The 15379-nt window shown below is 38.0% G+C and overlaps 1 protein-coding gene across 7 annotated transcripts in view; it reads right to left on the bottom strand.

The window, feature by feature from the left end:
* Positions 1 to 15379, bottom strand: part of ANKRD46 (ankyrin repeat domain 46) — a 59939-nt gene that overhangs the window by 22567 nt on the left and 21993 nt on the right. For 4 of the 7 annotated variants that reach the window (XM_004370730.2, XM_023726031.1, XM_023726032.1 and 1 more), the window contains 3 exons: positions 11203 to 11545; positions 9601 to 9759; positions 3228 to 3670 (listed from right to left, as the gene is read on the bottom strand). In XM_004370730.2, coding sequence (XP_004370787.1) covers positions 3454 to 3670; positions 9601 to 9759; positions 11203 to 11513 — 687 coding nt within the window. In that variant the 5' untranslated portion in view covers positions 11514 to 11545 and the 3' untranslated portion in view covers positions 3228 to 3453. Of the gene's footprint in view, positions 1 to 3227; positions 3671 to 9600; positions 9760 to 11202; positions 11546 to 12485; positions 12556 to 15379 lie in introns of those variants that run through there. The other 3 variants (XM_023726034.1, XM_023726035.1, XM_023726036.1) reach the window with 2 other exon arrangements.

The raw sequence follows: 15379 nt of genomic DNA, 5'->3' as shown, positions 1-15379 counted from the left end.
GGAAACTAGAGTACTGGAAATGGAAAAACTAGAACAGAATGAATGAGAAGGATGACACATTGTGAAAAATGTAACCACTATCACTGAATAATTTGTGTAGAAATCGTTAAATGGGAACTTACTTTGCTGTGTAAACTTTCACCTTAAACACAATATTATTTTTTTAAAAAGGCAATTTAATCTAAAAAGAAAAAAATATAACTACAGGTGAAAAAGTGATGTTGTTGTTAGGTGCCGATATAATCAGTATTTGTGTATAAGAGTACTGCAGAATGCACTGTAAACAGATAGGGGAGTAAAAAACAGACTAAGTCCATGCTTTCATGAAGCTTATAATTAGAGACAAATGAGAAAAAAAGAAAAAGCCATTAAACCACATGTTTACAGAGGAACAGGTCAAGAAATGCAAAATAAATGTAATAAAACTGAGTAGGTAAGTGATGAGGAAATGAAAGGCAGAGAAGCAGGCAGTCAGACGTGGTTAACCATGGGAGGTTTTCCGAAAATGCCAGTTTGAGCTTGACTTTTGAAGATTACCAGCACTGGAGGGGATGCAGAAAAATGGTGGAGGAGGAAAAGATAAGTACATAGACATGGAAGTGGAACATTTAGTAACGTGTGGCTGTGACGAGAGCAGGGAGACCATACATAAACATGGTTCCATTGCTAGATCCAGGACAGACAGTGGGGCAGGAGAAAGCAAAGTTGTCACTGGTGATAGAACCTCAGTCTGGAATTCCTGCTCCACTATTGCCTAGCTGTTTGACTGTGGACAAGCTACTTAACCCTCCCTTTGTCAGTTTCCTTATCTATTAAGATGAGGAAATGTAGTACTGGAGGGTGAGAGATGGGAGGGGCTGTAAAGATGCAATCAGTACGACTTGCATAAATATAAATAACTAGAAGATGCCTAATCATGGTAGTTACTATCACGCTTAAATCCACAAAAAAATTCATCCAAATTAGTTTCAAAGCATTTATAAGGCAAACATACATGAAGCTTATCAAATAAAGCTGAGAATGGGCCAAAGTTCAGGGACTTGGGGGAAGGAGAGAAGCTTAACTGAAGTATGGTTAACAAAATATTTTGTTCCTGACAGATCAGTGGGGACAAGCAACTCATTTATGAGGCAAGGAATAGGAATCTGGAGGGTCTGTGCCTGGCCTTGTCACAGGTAAACAAAGGACACCCATGAGTCTTATCTAAGTCATATGGGAAGGGTGGTTATTTGCAGTAAGAGGTTTTCTAATATCACAGGGTTCAGGTAAAATTCATCATTAACAAATTCGATATACTATTACATTAGGTTTGAAAAGAAGCTTGTTGGTTTTTAAACAGCCAATTGCAATCCATTATAAAATTCCTAAATTAAAAGAAAACAATAATGCACTATATTGTGATTAAGGGATTTAGAAACACATTTATTGGTGATATTACTAAATGCAGAGAATACAATACAAAGAAATCAGCACTTAAAAAAAATTACTCTTAAAACTTTAAAAAATGCAAATATATTTACATATATTGACCAACTTTGCATATCTGTTTAGATTTACAAACAATTATCAAGCTAATTCCACAGCCTTCATTCTGAATATACTTCAAATTTGAGTTGCTCTGGTGTTTTCCCTTCTAATGCCAGCTGTTTCTGCAGTATCTACACCAACCATAATTTATTTTGTTTGTATTTAACCTAAAAGCAAGACTCCCGAAGCTGATCCTAAAGCAGCCAGTTAATTGAGAATTTTAAAGGACCTCTTTAAGAGGATAAAGCCACATAAAAGAAAAAGCCTCAATACTAGATACATAAAAAGAAAAAATATCAAAAAGAAAAAAAATCATAGAAACAGCAATTCTGTAACTATAATTTCTAATTCTAGCAACAATTCTAATTCTAGCAGTATTTTTAATGCCTTTGTTCTAAAAAATAAAATTATCAGTTTTTTCACTATAATTTTCTGACTTCACCCAATGAATCATTATCAAGCCTTCACATTCTTTTTTTTAATAACACGAGAATGTGATTTATACACTGCAGAATTATTAACAAAAGAGGCCTTAGAACATATTGCTGAACGTGGCAACATAAGTTTGGGGGCCAGATCTCAATTTACATAATTCATAAAGAGATTACGATTCCCAGTACAATACTGTTCAGCACTGTTAACTCAGAAATACCCCATCACTTCCTGCTATCAGAGATTTACTGACATGCATGTATTGTTATGAAAATTCTAACAGGGCCTCTAAACGGGACTGCCCATACAATCAGATAATTATGAACTATGATACAATTGTGACAACACAGCTAACTTACAGAACTAATTTTTTCTCTAAAATAATAGCATTACAGAATTATAGTAACAGTTAAGTATCAGAATTATTTTCCACTGCTAACTACTGAGTAGAAAAAGGGTTTTCTGACTATTTTTTGTGAATAAGATACCTTTGAAATAAAATACTAGGAGAAGTTGAAAAGTGAACAAAAAATGAACTCTTCAAGTTTACATTTCACAGATATAAACAAAAGGCAAAGCAATTTACATAAAATCAACATGGTCTTTAAAACAAATAAATATAAGATTAAATCAATCATTGTGGAAGAAAATAGGCTCACTTTCAAAAGTTCAGTTTGGTTTGTGACTAGATTTCAAAATATTAAAATAAACCAAACAGACTCTAACAACACTAATTTGCTGTACAGGGTTTGAAAAAAGTGCTTCAAGTTTTAAGCTGAAATGAATGTTTCACTTTTGCCCCATCCTCAGAGAAAGTAAGAAAGAAAAGGGGATCTTGAAAAAATTAAATACACATAAGCAAACACATACCAACAAAAACAAGCCATATAAAAACACCTTTTTCTTTTTGAACACTTCAATTTAATTGGTCCTATATTAGGGTAAGGTTTCTATAGCAAGGGATTCCTAACCTCATCCTTTATTTTTCATCTCTAGTAATATTTTCCATCTCTAGTAATTTCTGTTTTTATCAAAGCTTTCCTAAGAAGTCAGGCTGAGTCAGAGGTAGCTTTAGAATGAAGTATATTTGACTACAGTGTGTAGTTAGTTCAGACGTACACATCATTATTCTAAAAGGATGACCCACCAAATTCACTGCCATCGAGTCCATTCTGACTCATAGAGACCCAACAGGACAGGGTAGAAATGCCCCATAGGGTTTCCAAGGCTATAAATCTTTATGGAAGCAGACTGCCACATCTGTCTTCCATGGAGTGGCTGATGGGTTAGAACTGCCGACCTTTTGGTTGGCAGCTTAACATTTTAACCACTGCACCACCAGGGCTCCTAAAAGGATGACAAGTAAAAATGCAACAACAACAAAAAAAGTGCAGCTTTCACTGCCTTGCACTAAGAGAAGAATTCTGACAAACTGAGAACAAATATTAGAAGCCAAGAAATGAGCATTTGACTCCTCTTCTCCCATGAGCTTCTTTAATGCACCAGTTCAGGCTGGTTTTCCACGAAGGGTAGCACCCCACTCACGTAGTAGGCAATGCCAAGGGACAGCAACGCAATGACAAAGATCAAGAGCAACACCCGCCAGAAGCCCAGATCCTCTACAAACTCCTGCCATGTGGTTCGGAAGCTGGAGAGGACTCCTTCACCTTGCTGAAGGTTGGGATTGAGGAGAGAATGACTTTCCATGGCACTGGGGAAGGAGGAAAGAGGAAAAAGGGGCATGAAACAACACACTGCACCCATTTCAAAAGCATGAAACAACTATACAACTAACACCAGAAGAGAAATGACATACATGGATGCTCTCACACACGTACTGATTTAAAGATTTGCATGAATCAGGACAGTCTAGCTTAGATTGTAAATGCTGTACCATAATGACTATGTTCCTTGGTTTAGTATCTAGCAGACTCAATGTTAACCATCCTCTTCTAATAAAGAGGTCCCAAGCAGAAATCTTGAAACATGTCAAATGAGTTGCTTCCATCAGATACTAAACCAGAATATGTGTTGGTTATTTTAAATTTAGAAGAATTCAAAATGAAGATTTGAGAAAAATCATGTCAATGGAAGTAAGCAAAGACAGTAAATCTAAAAATCACTTTTATATAGTATTTGAATCTTAAAAGGAACTTTTTATTAATTCAGTATAATAATCTGACCAATGAAGGAATTCCTTCTTTAACTGTAATCTTCCACTAATGGAAGCTCACTTCTCAGTCTGTTGAATGTCCAGACTGGTCTAGTCATTCACAATTTTTCCTTAAGTTTTCTTCCACTGGTTTTAGTTCCATCTTGTACAATACAGAATAAGTTTAATTTCTCTTCTGCATAAGGATTGAGTCAAGCTGAAAAAAAGGCAGTACAAACTAGCATGAAAACATGGATTCTGGTTTTCAGAACTGTATCAATGAGAAATATGACCACCACAAGCAGAAAATAGTACATTTGACTTTGGTATTTGGAAGGCCACACTGCGATGAAGTGAAAGCTCTGGGGATTAGCACCAACAGTTATCTCGTAACTTGCGGGCCCAATAACAGGGTATCATTTAGACTAAAGCCACAATGACCATAATTCTTATGTATCAACTATGTGTTGCTTATTTAAGGCCATTACTATCCTTCCTAAACCCCTTCTCTTCATATTCTTCCAACCATCTGGGCACAGAAGAATCAAAACAGCAATGTCTTAGAGTCCAGTTCACCATGAACTGTGAGTACACGCAGAATTGGCGGTTTTTTAACCTTCTTGGTACTGCTAACCAGAGATCCTTCAGCCTTTCCTACTCATGGGAAGCTCACCTTCTTTTTTTTTTAAAAAAAACATTTTTTTTTTTATTGTACTTTAGATGAAGATTTACAGAACAAATAGTTTCTCATTAAACAGTTAGTACACATATTGTTTTATGACAATGGTTAACAACCCCACAACACGTCAACACTGTCCCTTCTCAACCTTGGGTTCCCTATTACCAGCTTTCCTGTCCCCTCCTGCCTTCCAGTCCTTGTCCCCAGACTGTTGTGCCCCATTAGTCTCATTTTGTTTTATGGGGCTGTTTAATCTTTGGCTGAAGGGTGAACCCTGGGAGTGACTTCATTACTGAGCTAAAAGGGTGTCTGGGGGCCTTACTCTCGGGGTTTCTCCAGTCTCTGTCAGGCCAGTAAGTATGGTCTTTTTTTGCGAGTTAGAATTTTGTTCTACATTGTTCTCCAGCTCTGTCTGGGACCCTCTGTTGTGATCCCAGTCAGGGGAAGCTCACTTTCTAATGGGCCAGTCTGTTTGATATCCACACTCTTTTTATAGTAAAAGATGTTTACTCCCTGAATAAAAGAAGACATTTTCAGTGGGAATCTACAACAACACACAAATCTAAGAAAACTTAAGTTCAAAAGTAAGATTGGAACTTTGAGAAGCCCTAAATAAGTTAAATCATAAATAAATGAAGTTTAGGACAGGTTTATTTTGGCCTATGTGAAATTTATTGACTATGTCCGAGCTGACGTTCCCTCATACTCAAAGATGTTAGGTATAAAATGAGAATTAAGTTGAACATTCTCTAGAAGCTCATGAAGGTCTGCAAATCAGGATTTTCTATGGAGACTTCATTCAGAATTAGGTTTTCCAATGAAATGTTTTCTATGTCCACGGAAAACCCGACTCTAGCACATAATGGTGTGTGTATTTTTTTTTTTACATGTGTCATCTACACTGTCTTTATCATCCCATACCTAAAAAAAGGAAACTACATTAAACTTAGGATAATATATGGGAGTGGGGAAGTATTTTTCATCAACTTGATTTAGTAACATTATGTCTCGGCTATTAAAATCTGAGGTCCCTAGGTGGTGCAAACAGTTTGTGCTCAACTACTAACCTAAGGTTGGTGATTCAAACTCACTCAGAAGTACTATGGAAGAAAGGCCTAGTGATCTGCTTCCGTTAAGATTACAGCCAAGTAAACCCTATGGAGCAGTTCTCTGTAAGACATCGGATTACCATGAGTCAGAAGTGGTAGCAATGGGTTTTGGTTTAGCAGGTGCTGCCTAATTTGGCCAGGGGAATCTCAGATACTAAAACCTTAAAGGAAATGGAAAATACTGTAGTATACATTCCAAAACCTTGTTTCACCTTCTGCTTAGAAAAGGTTTATTATCACACAGCTATGCCGTAATGCCACGTGCCAGTCAATCCCTTTAAGCTTTTTTTCATTTTTTAAAAATTGAGATACAATTCATATACCATAAAATTCAGCCTCTTAAAGTGTACAATTCTGTGGTTTTCAGTATTCACAAAGCTGTACAACAATCACTACTATCCAATTCCAGAACATTTATCACCTCCGATAAGAAACTCCGTAACCATTAGGAGTCACCCCCATTCCATACTCCTCCTAGCTCCTGGCAACCACTAATCTACTTTCTGTCTCTATGGATTTACCTATTCTGGACATATCATATAAATGGAATTATGTAATTTGTGGCCCTTTTGTGACTGACTTCTTTCACTCAGCATAATGTTTTCAAGGTTCATCCATGTTGTAGCATGTATCAGTACCTCATTCCCTTTTATGGCTAAACAATATTCTCCTGTATGTATGGACCACATTTTGTTTATCCATCCATCAGCTGATGGACTTTTACATTGTTTCTACTTTTTGTGTGAATACTTGTTTTCAATTCTCTTAGGCATATACCTAGGAATGGCATTGTTAGATCAAATGGTAACTTTATGTTCATCTTTTTGAGTAACGCCAAACTGTTTTTCAAAGTAGCTGTGCCATTTTACATTCCACCTGCAACGTATGAAGGTTCCAATTTCTCTATATTCTTGCCAAAACTTGTTATTATGTTGTATCTTTTATTATAGCCATCCTCGTAGGTGTGAGGTGGTATTCCATTATGGTTTTAATTTGCATTTTCCTAGTGACTAAGGATGTTGCTTTTTTAAAATCTAAGTTTCAACTAACTGCACTTCACCATGACACTGAGGGCCAGGAGTAAGGTACAAAACCCAGTGTCATGGTTTGAATTATGTCCCCCCAAAAATGTGTGTATCAGTTTGGCTGGGCCATGATTCCTGGTACTGTGTGATTTCCCTATGTGTTGTAAATCCTGCCTCTATGATGTTAATGAGGGAGGATGGATGGCAGTTGTGTTAGTAAGGCAGGACCTGATCTACAAGACTGGATTGTGTCCTGAGGCAATCTCTTGAGATATGAAGGACAGAAGTGAGCAGTGAGACCGGGGGACCTCACACCATCAAGAAAGCAGTGCCGGGAGCAGAGCGTGTCCTTTGGACCGGGGTCCCTGTGCAGAGAAGCTCCTAGTCTGGGGGAACACCGGAGAGAAGAAGGCCGACAGAGAGGAAAAAACCTTCCCCTGGAGCTGACGCCCTGAATTTGGACTTTTAGCCTACTTTGACTGTGAGGAAATAAACTTCTCTTTGTTAAAACCATCCACTTGTGGTATTTCTATTATGGTAGCACTAGATGACTAAGACACCCAGGAAGTATTAATATTAATAATTCATTCTTGGGGGAAGAACCAGCTTTATACAATGCTGTAAATAGTACAAACTCTCATACTGAAGTCAAAGAGCAGGTATGTGAAAGCAGAAGAAGTAAATATTTCATCCTGAGCTACGTAAGTGACTAGTCAATTCTTAGTTAATAAATAATCACAAATGAGACAAAATAAAAGTTAAAAGTCCATTTCTGATAAAGAGGTGTCAAGGAACTGGCTATTAAGAAAATAAAGATTCTAAAAGTACGCCAACAAAAAACACATTCTTGGAGAGTTTTCATGATGAAAATGAATTTCAAGTTATTTTGGAGGAACATAATCTTTAACAAATAATACAGGTAATGCAATGTTACTAAAGTGCACATGGCATTCTGTTGATCCTGAGTATACAGGTAAGAGAAAAGGGGCCTGCAAATGCATCTTCAAATTAGAATTTGGAAGGACTATGTGGGCCTTTTGTTTTTGTTTATCTTACTACAAGTGCTACGTCTACCCTGAAAGAATGTGAATGTCAGCAGACCAAAGCTACATGGGATTAGTGTTGCCAAATCCTTTCCCATTTGGCTATCCTGGCTGTCCAGTCGGTAGCCCTGAACTTTCAGGAGAAGGGCATTGCTCCCTGCCGCCCGCCCTCCTGAGAGTCCTCTCTCACTGTGATCCTAAACCAGTTTCAAGAGAGAAAAATTAGATAAGATTCTCCAGAAAGCTCTAAATAAACACTTCAAGCTCTACATGACTGATGGAAGAGGACACAAATTTCACAGAATTAACTGCATCCCACAGGTTAACAGGTATAAAGTATATGAGGAATGTTTCACTTACATGTACAGGAAAGGGATTATTCTGCACTATTATACAGCTTTGATTTCTTGCTCTATTTGGTCTACTTGTCAGCTTTCGGTGACAAATCATGAGGACCACTCACTCTTCTAGAAGAAAAGTTCTTTAATTTCTTTTACACAGTAATATGCACTCTGAAAGTATCTACACAAAACAGATCTAAGCTTGAGAATGGACTTAATGGTCCCCAAAGAACACACCAGTCAGCACATAAAGAAGAAGAAAAGCAATCATAGGTACAAAGAATCAATTGAAGGGTAAGCTATGAAAAAGAGAGATGTTTTCATTTAGAACTCACAGAAACAGTGATTCCAACAATGATCTACTAAACCAAACCCACTGCCATCAAGTTGATTCTGACTCATAACAATGATCCACGCGATCCTAAATCCAAGTCCTGGTCAATCAGCTACCGGGTCAGTTGTTGATATGGGCCCTTATTTGTTCTATCCATATTCCACTGAAAATTTTGGGAAGAGATTATAGTAGGCTCAACATCCCTCTCTCCTCACTTGTATGATCTGGAAGACTAAAACTCCATGGAGGTCAACCAAACTACCTGCTAGTGCAAGTAAGTGTGGCCTTCTGATACCTGTGGAGCCAGTGAGGCAAGGAGGCAAGATAGTTTGCTACCTTTAGAGCTTTCTGAACTGTGTTTGCAACTACTTCTCAACTAAGAAATGTAGAGACCTGGTCAGTCACCAGAACTTAGCTTTAACTACTTATAAGAGCCCAAATTTCATTTGTTCCCACCTCATATGAAAGCTGCTTTTACATTACTGAACTGTATGTGTGTTTCTCCCCTTTAAATCCTGTCTTATTTTTTTGTTAGTACGCCATCTCTCTACTCTTAAAAACTACCTTTTTGGTCTTTTCTAATACTGTCCAAGTTCTTGGCCTTCCGTATCTTTCACCTTCCTTTTTTGAAATTACGTTCTTTTTGTGACCTGTGCTTTTTGTGCACTTAAAATTCTCAAACTTGTGTTTCCTCCCCTCATGCTCAGCTCTTAATGACCTCCTCTCCTTGTATTGTCAATACAGCAAGCTTCCTTGCACACTACGTGCATGTGGCACTTAGCACTTTCTGTTAATAGTTTCCCAAATGTAACTTGTAGCCATAAGAACTTATATAAAGTTCAAAGAAAGCATCAACGCTCTGCACTTGACAGCAAATGAATAATAAACCTCACAAAGTCACCACAAATGAGCCACGTACTGAAAAAGTGACTTGCTCTATAAATTATCTCTCAAGTACCTTTCACTCTCAGCTGTCTGCATGGTCTCCAGTTTCGAGTGGGTTCCTCTGTTAAATCCTTTTACCTCCTGTTCTTCCAGAGATTCCAGCAATCGGATGACATCTTTATTCACTCCTCTGCGCTTTGCCAGAACTAAGGGTGTAGCACCTTGATGATTGCTATAAAAATTCATAAAAATAGCAGTTGTTAGGACCCATTTATGAAGAGCTCAGGGAGCAAGGAATGGTCTCGACTAACTCAGAATTAAATCCTAGAGCAAAGCCAGTGGTCAAGCCAGAACCTGAATTTGAATTAGTCTATATTTTTTTTCCTTCTGGGAGAAAGGGGATATATAGGCAGAAGAGTGGATAAGTCATAGTAAATTAAAAAAAAAATAGAGCATCTTCACAGAAATTTATTGAAAAGTCAAATCTTAGACTCATTCATATCTGACATTTACATTTTGTGGGAAGAAGTGTATATTAAAAAAAAAAAAGTCTAAGAATTTGAAGGAAAAAAAAAAAAAAAGATAGCCAGATAAGCTGCTTTGGTTATTTTCAACATACCTCTCAAAGGAAAAGAGAGAATACTTAAATTCTTTTTAAGAGATGGCTTTGTTTTCTTTTTTTAAAAGAACTTCTCAAACCTCCCAAATCTTCAGTTATAAATGGGAGGTAGCAGGAAGAGCTTGAAAAAAGTCTCAACCAAATGATCCTATATCAGAGTGATGTGCAAAGCCAGTATCTGGCTTAGAAGTTGCATACAATTCACTATTTATTTAGCAGTATGAACCCTACAAGCTACTCAGACAAGCCAACACAAACACCAACAATAAGAAAGAACCCAAATCAGAATGAATCCTACAGTCAATGCCCACCACATTTTGTCCTGTAGTAATAGAACCATTATCATATTAACGCAGATTCAGGTACATTAGAGCACCTATAAAATTAGGGCAATATATAAACATAATTTAAAGGTCAAGCTCAGTTTTAAAGGTATATTGACAGCTTTCTCACTCTACACACGGTGTCATTAAGGCAAACAAAAAACATGACTTCCTTAAATTCTTTAGTACAGAAAGGACTCTGAGGCCCAGAGAGACTACGAAGCTAGCATGGAATATGACAGACACACAAGCTTTGGAGTCAGGTGAAACTAGGTTTAAATTCCAGCTGTCACTTACAAGCTGTGTGACCTCTATCAAGTCATTTACCCTTTTTATCTCAGCTATCTCATCTGTAAAATGAAGAGAACACTTTCTGCAAGAGCGTCTATTCTGAGGATTAAATGAGCTAACATAAGTAAACACAGTGCCCAGCCCTTAAGATTTTCAACCGATGTTAGTTCCTGATGTCTTTTTCTCATACTACATAATTAATCAGTAGCAGAAACAGGTCACTATTTTCATAGAAAAAAGTATATTGCTTCAGCATAAATCTACAGTCAGCCCTTGTTCCCTCAACTCCTCTAACAGGATTACAATGTCCTCAATGCATTTCAGAACTTTTCATTATAATTGATCAATGAGGAAACAAAATCAATAGACTTTGAGATCAGATCATTGGTTAGGAGACTAATTGGAAGAAAAGACTAGACTTTAAAAACCACAGAGAACTTACCAAATATCAATTTTGAGTCCATTGGAAACTAAGAATTGAATAGTATCCACATGGCCACAAAGATGAAGGGCCGTGTTTCCTTGATATTCTGTGGCCAGAAGATCAGCACCAAACTTATGCAGCAACTGGCAGATGTCTACATTCCCTCGGGCTGCTGCCAGGTGAAGGCCTGTTCTGCCCCTGCTGTCACGAATATTTGGGTCAAAGCCACTTTCCAAAAGCCGCTTGGAATAGTTAAAGTCTCCGTCGATACAGGCTTGTAGCAAGGGTACGTTAGTCTGAGAAGAATCATTTACAAAAACGTAGGACATTATTCTGATTTGATGTGGTTGATGGGATACACCTGTAATGATATATGAGCCAGGTGAGATTCTGTGAAGCCAAACTAAATCCAGACAATGAAATCACTTAGAAAAGCACTATTTCTCATCCTTCTTGGCCTCCTGCCTCTAATAAATTACCTTATCAAACAAACAACAACAACAACAAAGTTATCAAGTTTTATTTTCTATTAAAAATGTTATTTTATTTTCTTTGTATCTGCTGCATCAAAATCGCCACTAAATCACTACAAAGCCCTATTTTGCTTTTCACAATGTAAAAAGATTGAGAGATTTTTAAAGGTGAGCAAGATACAACTGTTAAGATTTAAGTTTATTGCATTGCCAGAAGACATCTATAGATAACTTAATCCTTAAACTTCACAGAACTGCCTTTTATATATAAATGCCACTGCTGATGTGTTTCTGTGGTACCGTCGGTTAGCGCGTTTGGCTATTAACCAAAAGGCTGATGGTTCGAGCCCACCCAGGGATGATGATATGCTTTACTGGAAACCCTGGTGGTGTAGTGGTTAAGAGCTACAGCTGCTAACCAAAAGGTTGGCAGTTCAAATCCACCAGGCGCTTCTTGGAAACTCTGTAGGGCAGTTCTGCTCTGTCCTATAGGGTCACTATGAGTTGGAATCGACTCAACAGCAATGGGTTTGGTTTTTGGTTTACTGCTGATAGATATTTTATTTAATAAAGGAATTCTTTTCCATATATTTGTTTCTATATATATTTGAGATAATCTATATGGCAAATAGAACTATCTGACCAAAAGTGAAGCATGAAAAAAACTGATCAAATAACTGAATTTGCACTCACTGAGGACCTGCTAGGACACTATGTTTATAGTACAAACTTCAAGTTTAACATAAAGAGAAAAGCTGAGGAAAGGAACAAAGTAAATTTAAAAGGAGGAAATATCATGAAATCAATTCAGACTGTCCCTCTTTTTACCGTATTGATCCTACTCTGCTCTGTTCTGTGGTTATCTTGTCCGAAGACTGAGAGATGAGGAAAAACAGATCTGTGAGGGAATACACAAAGGTATTTGCAACAAAGGTAGCAATCCCAACTGTGTCCACTCTACTATTTTGTCTGACTAAGCCAGCTCCACAAGTTTGCCCATGCCTCTCTCACTGATACTTCCCTGCCCCACTGGTATGCTTAGAACTCTTCTGCTCTATCTAGCTACACTGGCCTAAGTGCAAACAACTAGTGCTCTCTCTCTTCCCCTTGGTTCATTTAAGAAAAACTTAAATCTTGTCAAAAGACAAATATTATATGAGGCCACTACTATAAAAACTTATGAAAAGGTTAATACAGACAAAAAATATCTTTGATGGTTACGAGGGAGGGCAGGGCTGGGACGGAAAAACACTAAATAGACAATAGATAAGTGGTAACTTTGGTGAAGGGTAAGACAGTACACAATACTGGGGAAGCCAGCACAACTTGACCAAGGCAAGGTCATGGAAGCTCTATAGACACATCCAAACTCCCTGAGGGACCAAATTACTGGGTTGAGGGCTGGGGACCACAGTCTTGGGGAACATCTAGCTCAACTGGCATATGTAGTTTATAAAGAAAATGTTCTACATCCTACTTTGGTGAGTACTGTCTGAGGTCTTAAAAGCTTGTGAGTGGCCATCTAAGATACTCCACTGGTCTCACTCTGTCTGGGGCAAGGAGGATGAAGACAACCAAAGACACAATGGAAAGATTAGTCCAAAGGACTAATGGACCACAATTACCACAGCCTCCACCAGACTGAGTCCAGCACAACCAGATGGTGCCCGGCTACCACCACCAACTGCTCTGACACGGATTACAATAGAGGGTCCTGAACAGAGCTGGAGAAAAATGTAAAACAAAATTCTAACTTGCAAAAAAAAAAAAAAAACCAGGCTTACTGGTCTGACAAAGATTGGAGAAACTCTGAGTATGGCACCCAGGGACCCTTATAGATCAGTACTGAAATGATTCCTGAAGTTTACCCTTCAGACATAGACAGGCCCACAAAACAAAACAAGACTAAATGGGCACACCAACCCAGGGGCAAGGACAAGAAGGCAGGAGGGGACAGGAATGTTGGTAACGGGAAACCCAAGGTTGAGAAGGGGGAGGGTATTGACATGTCGTGGGGTTGGCAACTAATGTCACAAAACAATATGTGTATTAACTGTTTAATGAGAAACTAGTTTGCACTGTAAACCTTCATCTAAAGTACAATAAAAAAAATTAAAAAAAAAAAAAAAAGATGTTCAGTAATGGTAGCAGGATGCCATCCAGGTCAAAATTAAAAACTTTCGCTCTGCAAAAGACCCTGTTAAAAGTACGAAAAGTCAAGCTACATACTGGTAGAAAATATTTTAAAAATTAAAATAAATAAAGCCTGTCAAAAGGAACTTCACTGGGAAATTAAAGAGAAAACAAACCAAAACAAGAAAATACAAAGGCAGAGATTAATGTGTTTACAGCAGGGCTTCCAGTTCGTTCCAGTTCACATTCCTGCTGATAATTTGCATTTCCACTCTAGATATACTGATTCAGAATCTATATTTTAGCAAGATCCCCAGGTGATTCTTAAGTATAATAAATTTTGAGAACCACTGCTCCACTAGTGGTTCTCAGAATTGATGCCTAACCAGCAGCATTAGCATAGCCTGGGAACTTGTTAGAAAGCCCTGGTTTACAGACATAGATTTCTTACTCTAAGGTTACAAGAGCTTAGTTACAGATGGGCTTGGCTTGCACAGTTTATCAGGCAAAGTTCTTTCCGGAACACTGATGGGACTGGATGCTAGACCTATCCACCCTTGTGCCTAATTTCAAGGGGATTCAGGAAAGTACGGCTGCTGAGTTTGGTGAGATTCTTGGCCCCTACTCCTTTCAGCCTGGTTTTCCAGCAGTGCCAGTGTCCTAGTCCTAGGTGTCCTTACACTAGAGCTCTGCAGCTACCCTGAATCCCACAGGTTCTCTGTGGAAAGGGGAAACAACATATATTGAGGCTCTGTTCTGAGCTAAGCACCACAACAGGCAGGATGGATTAACCAGCAAGCAAGGTAAGCACAGGTTTACTTGTGTTTACTTACTAATCTGTAGTGAACAATTTCACATAGGTTCACTACAGATTAGTAAGTAAACACAAGTAAGCCCATGTGTACCTTGCTTATTGGGTAATCCGTCCCTGATAGAGGATTTTAATGAGTTTTATTTAACCTTCCTAACAACTTCATGGAGCCCTGGTAATGCAGTGGTTAAGAGCTACAGCTGCTAAACAAAAGGTCAGCAGTTTGAATCCACCAGCCACTCCTTGGAAACCCTAGGGGGCAGTTTTTCTCTGTCCTATAGGGTCACTATGAGTTGGAATTGACTCAACGGCAATGGGTTCTGGCTTTTTAACAACTTCATGGTAAGGCTTATTATACCTGAATTTCAAAAAGGAGCCATTGAAGGCTTTTAAGTCAAGGAAATGGCATGGTCTTATTAGTCTTTCAGAAAGATTACTTGCATGGCAATAGTGTAGTTAGATTGGTGGGAGTCAAGACAAGAGACAAGGTGATTAATCAGTAGGTCATTATAGTAATCAAGGCAAGAAATGATGAGAGTCTGATGTAAGGAAGTAGCAGAGAGAAGGGGACAAACTGGAAAGGGGTAGAGAAGGTTGAATTAGCACAAGTTGACTGCCTATTAGAAATGCAGGGTGAGAAGAAACTGCTAAGGATGATTCTAAATAAGGAAAATTTTGCTTATGGTTAAGAACTGCAGAGATCAAGATAAAATAAATTTTAGATTAAGGCACTATACAACGATTTTTAAAGAAATTTACCCAATGAGAACAAATTATT

The sequence above is a fragment of the Trichechus manatus genome, unplaced genomic scaffold (assembly GCF_000243295.1).
Source record: "Trichechus manatus latirostris isolate Lorelei unplaced genomic scaffold, TriManLat1.0 scaffold00009, whole genome shotgun sequence".
Taxonomy (NCBI): Eukaryota; Metazoa; Chordata; class Mammalia; order Sirenia; family Trichechidae; genus Trichechus; species Trichechus manatus.
Note: the sequence above shows the minus strand (reverse complement) of the source record. Positions and strands in the feature narration are given on the sequence as shown.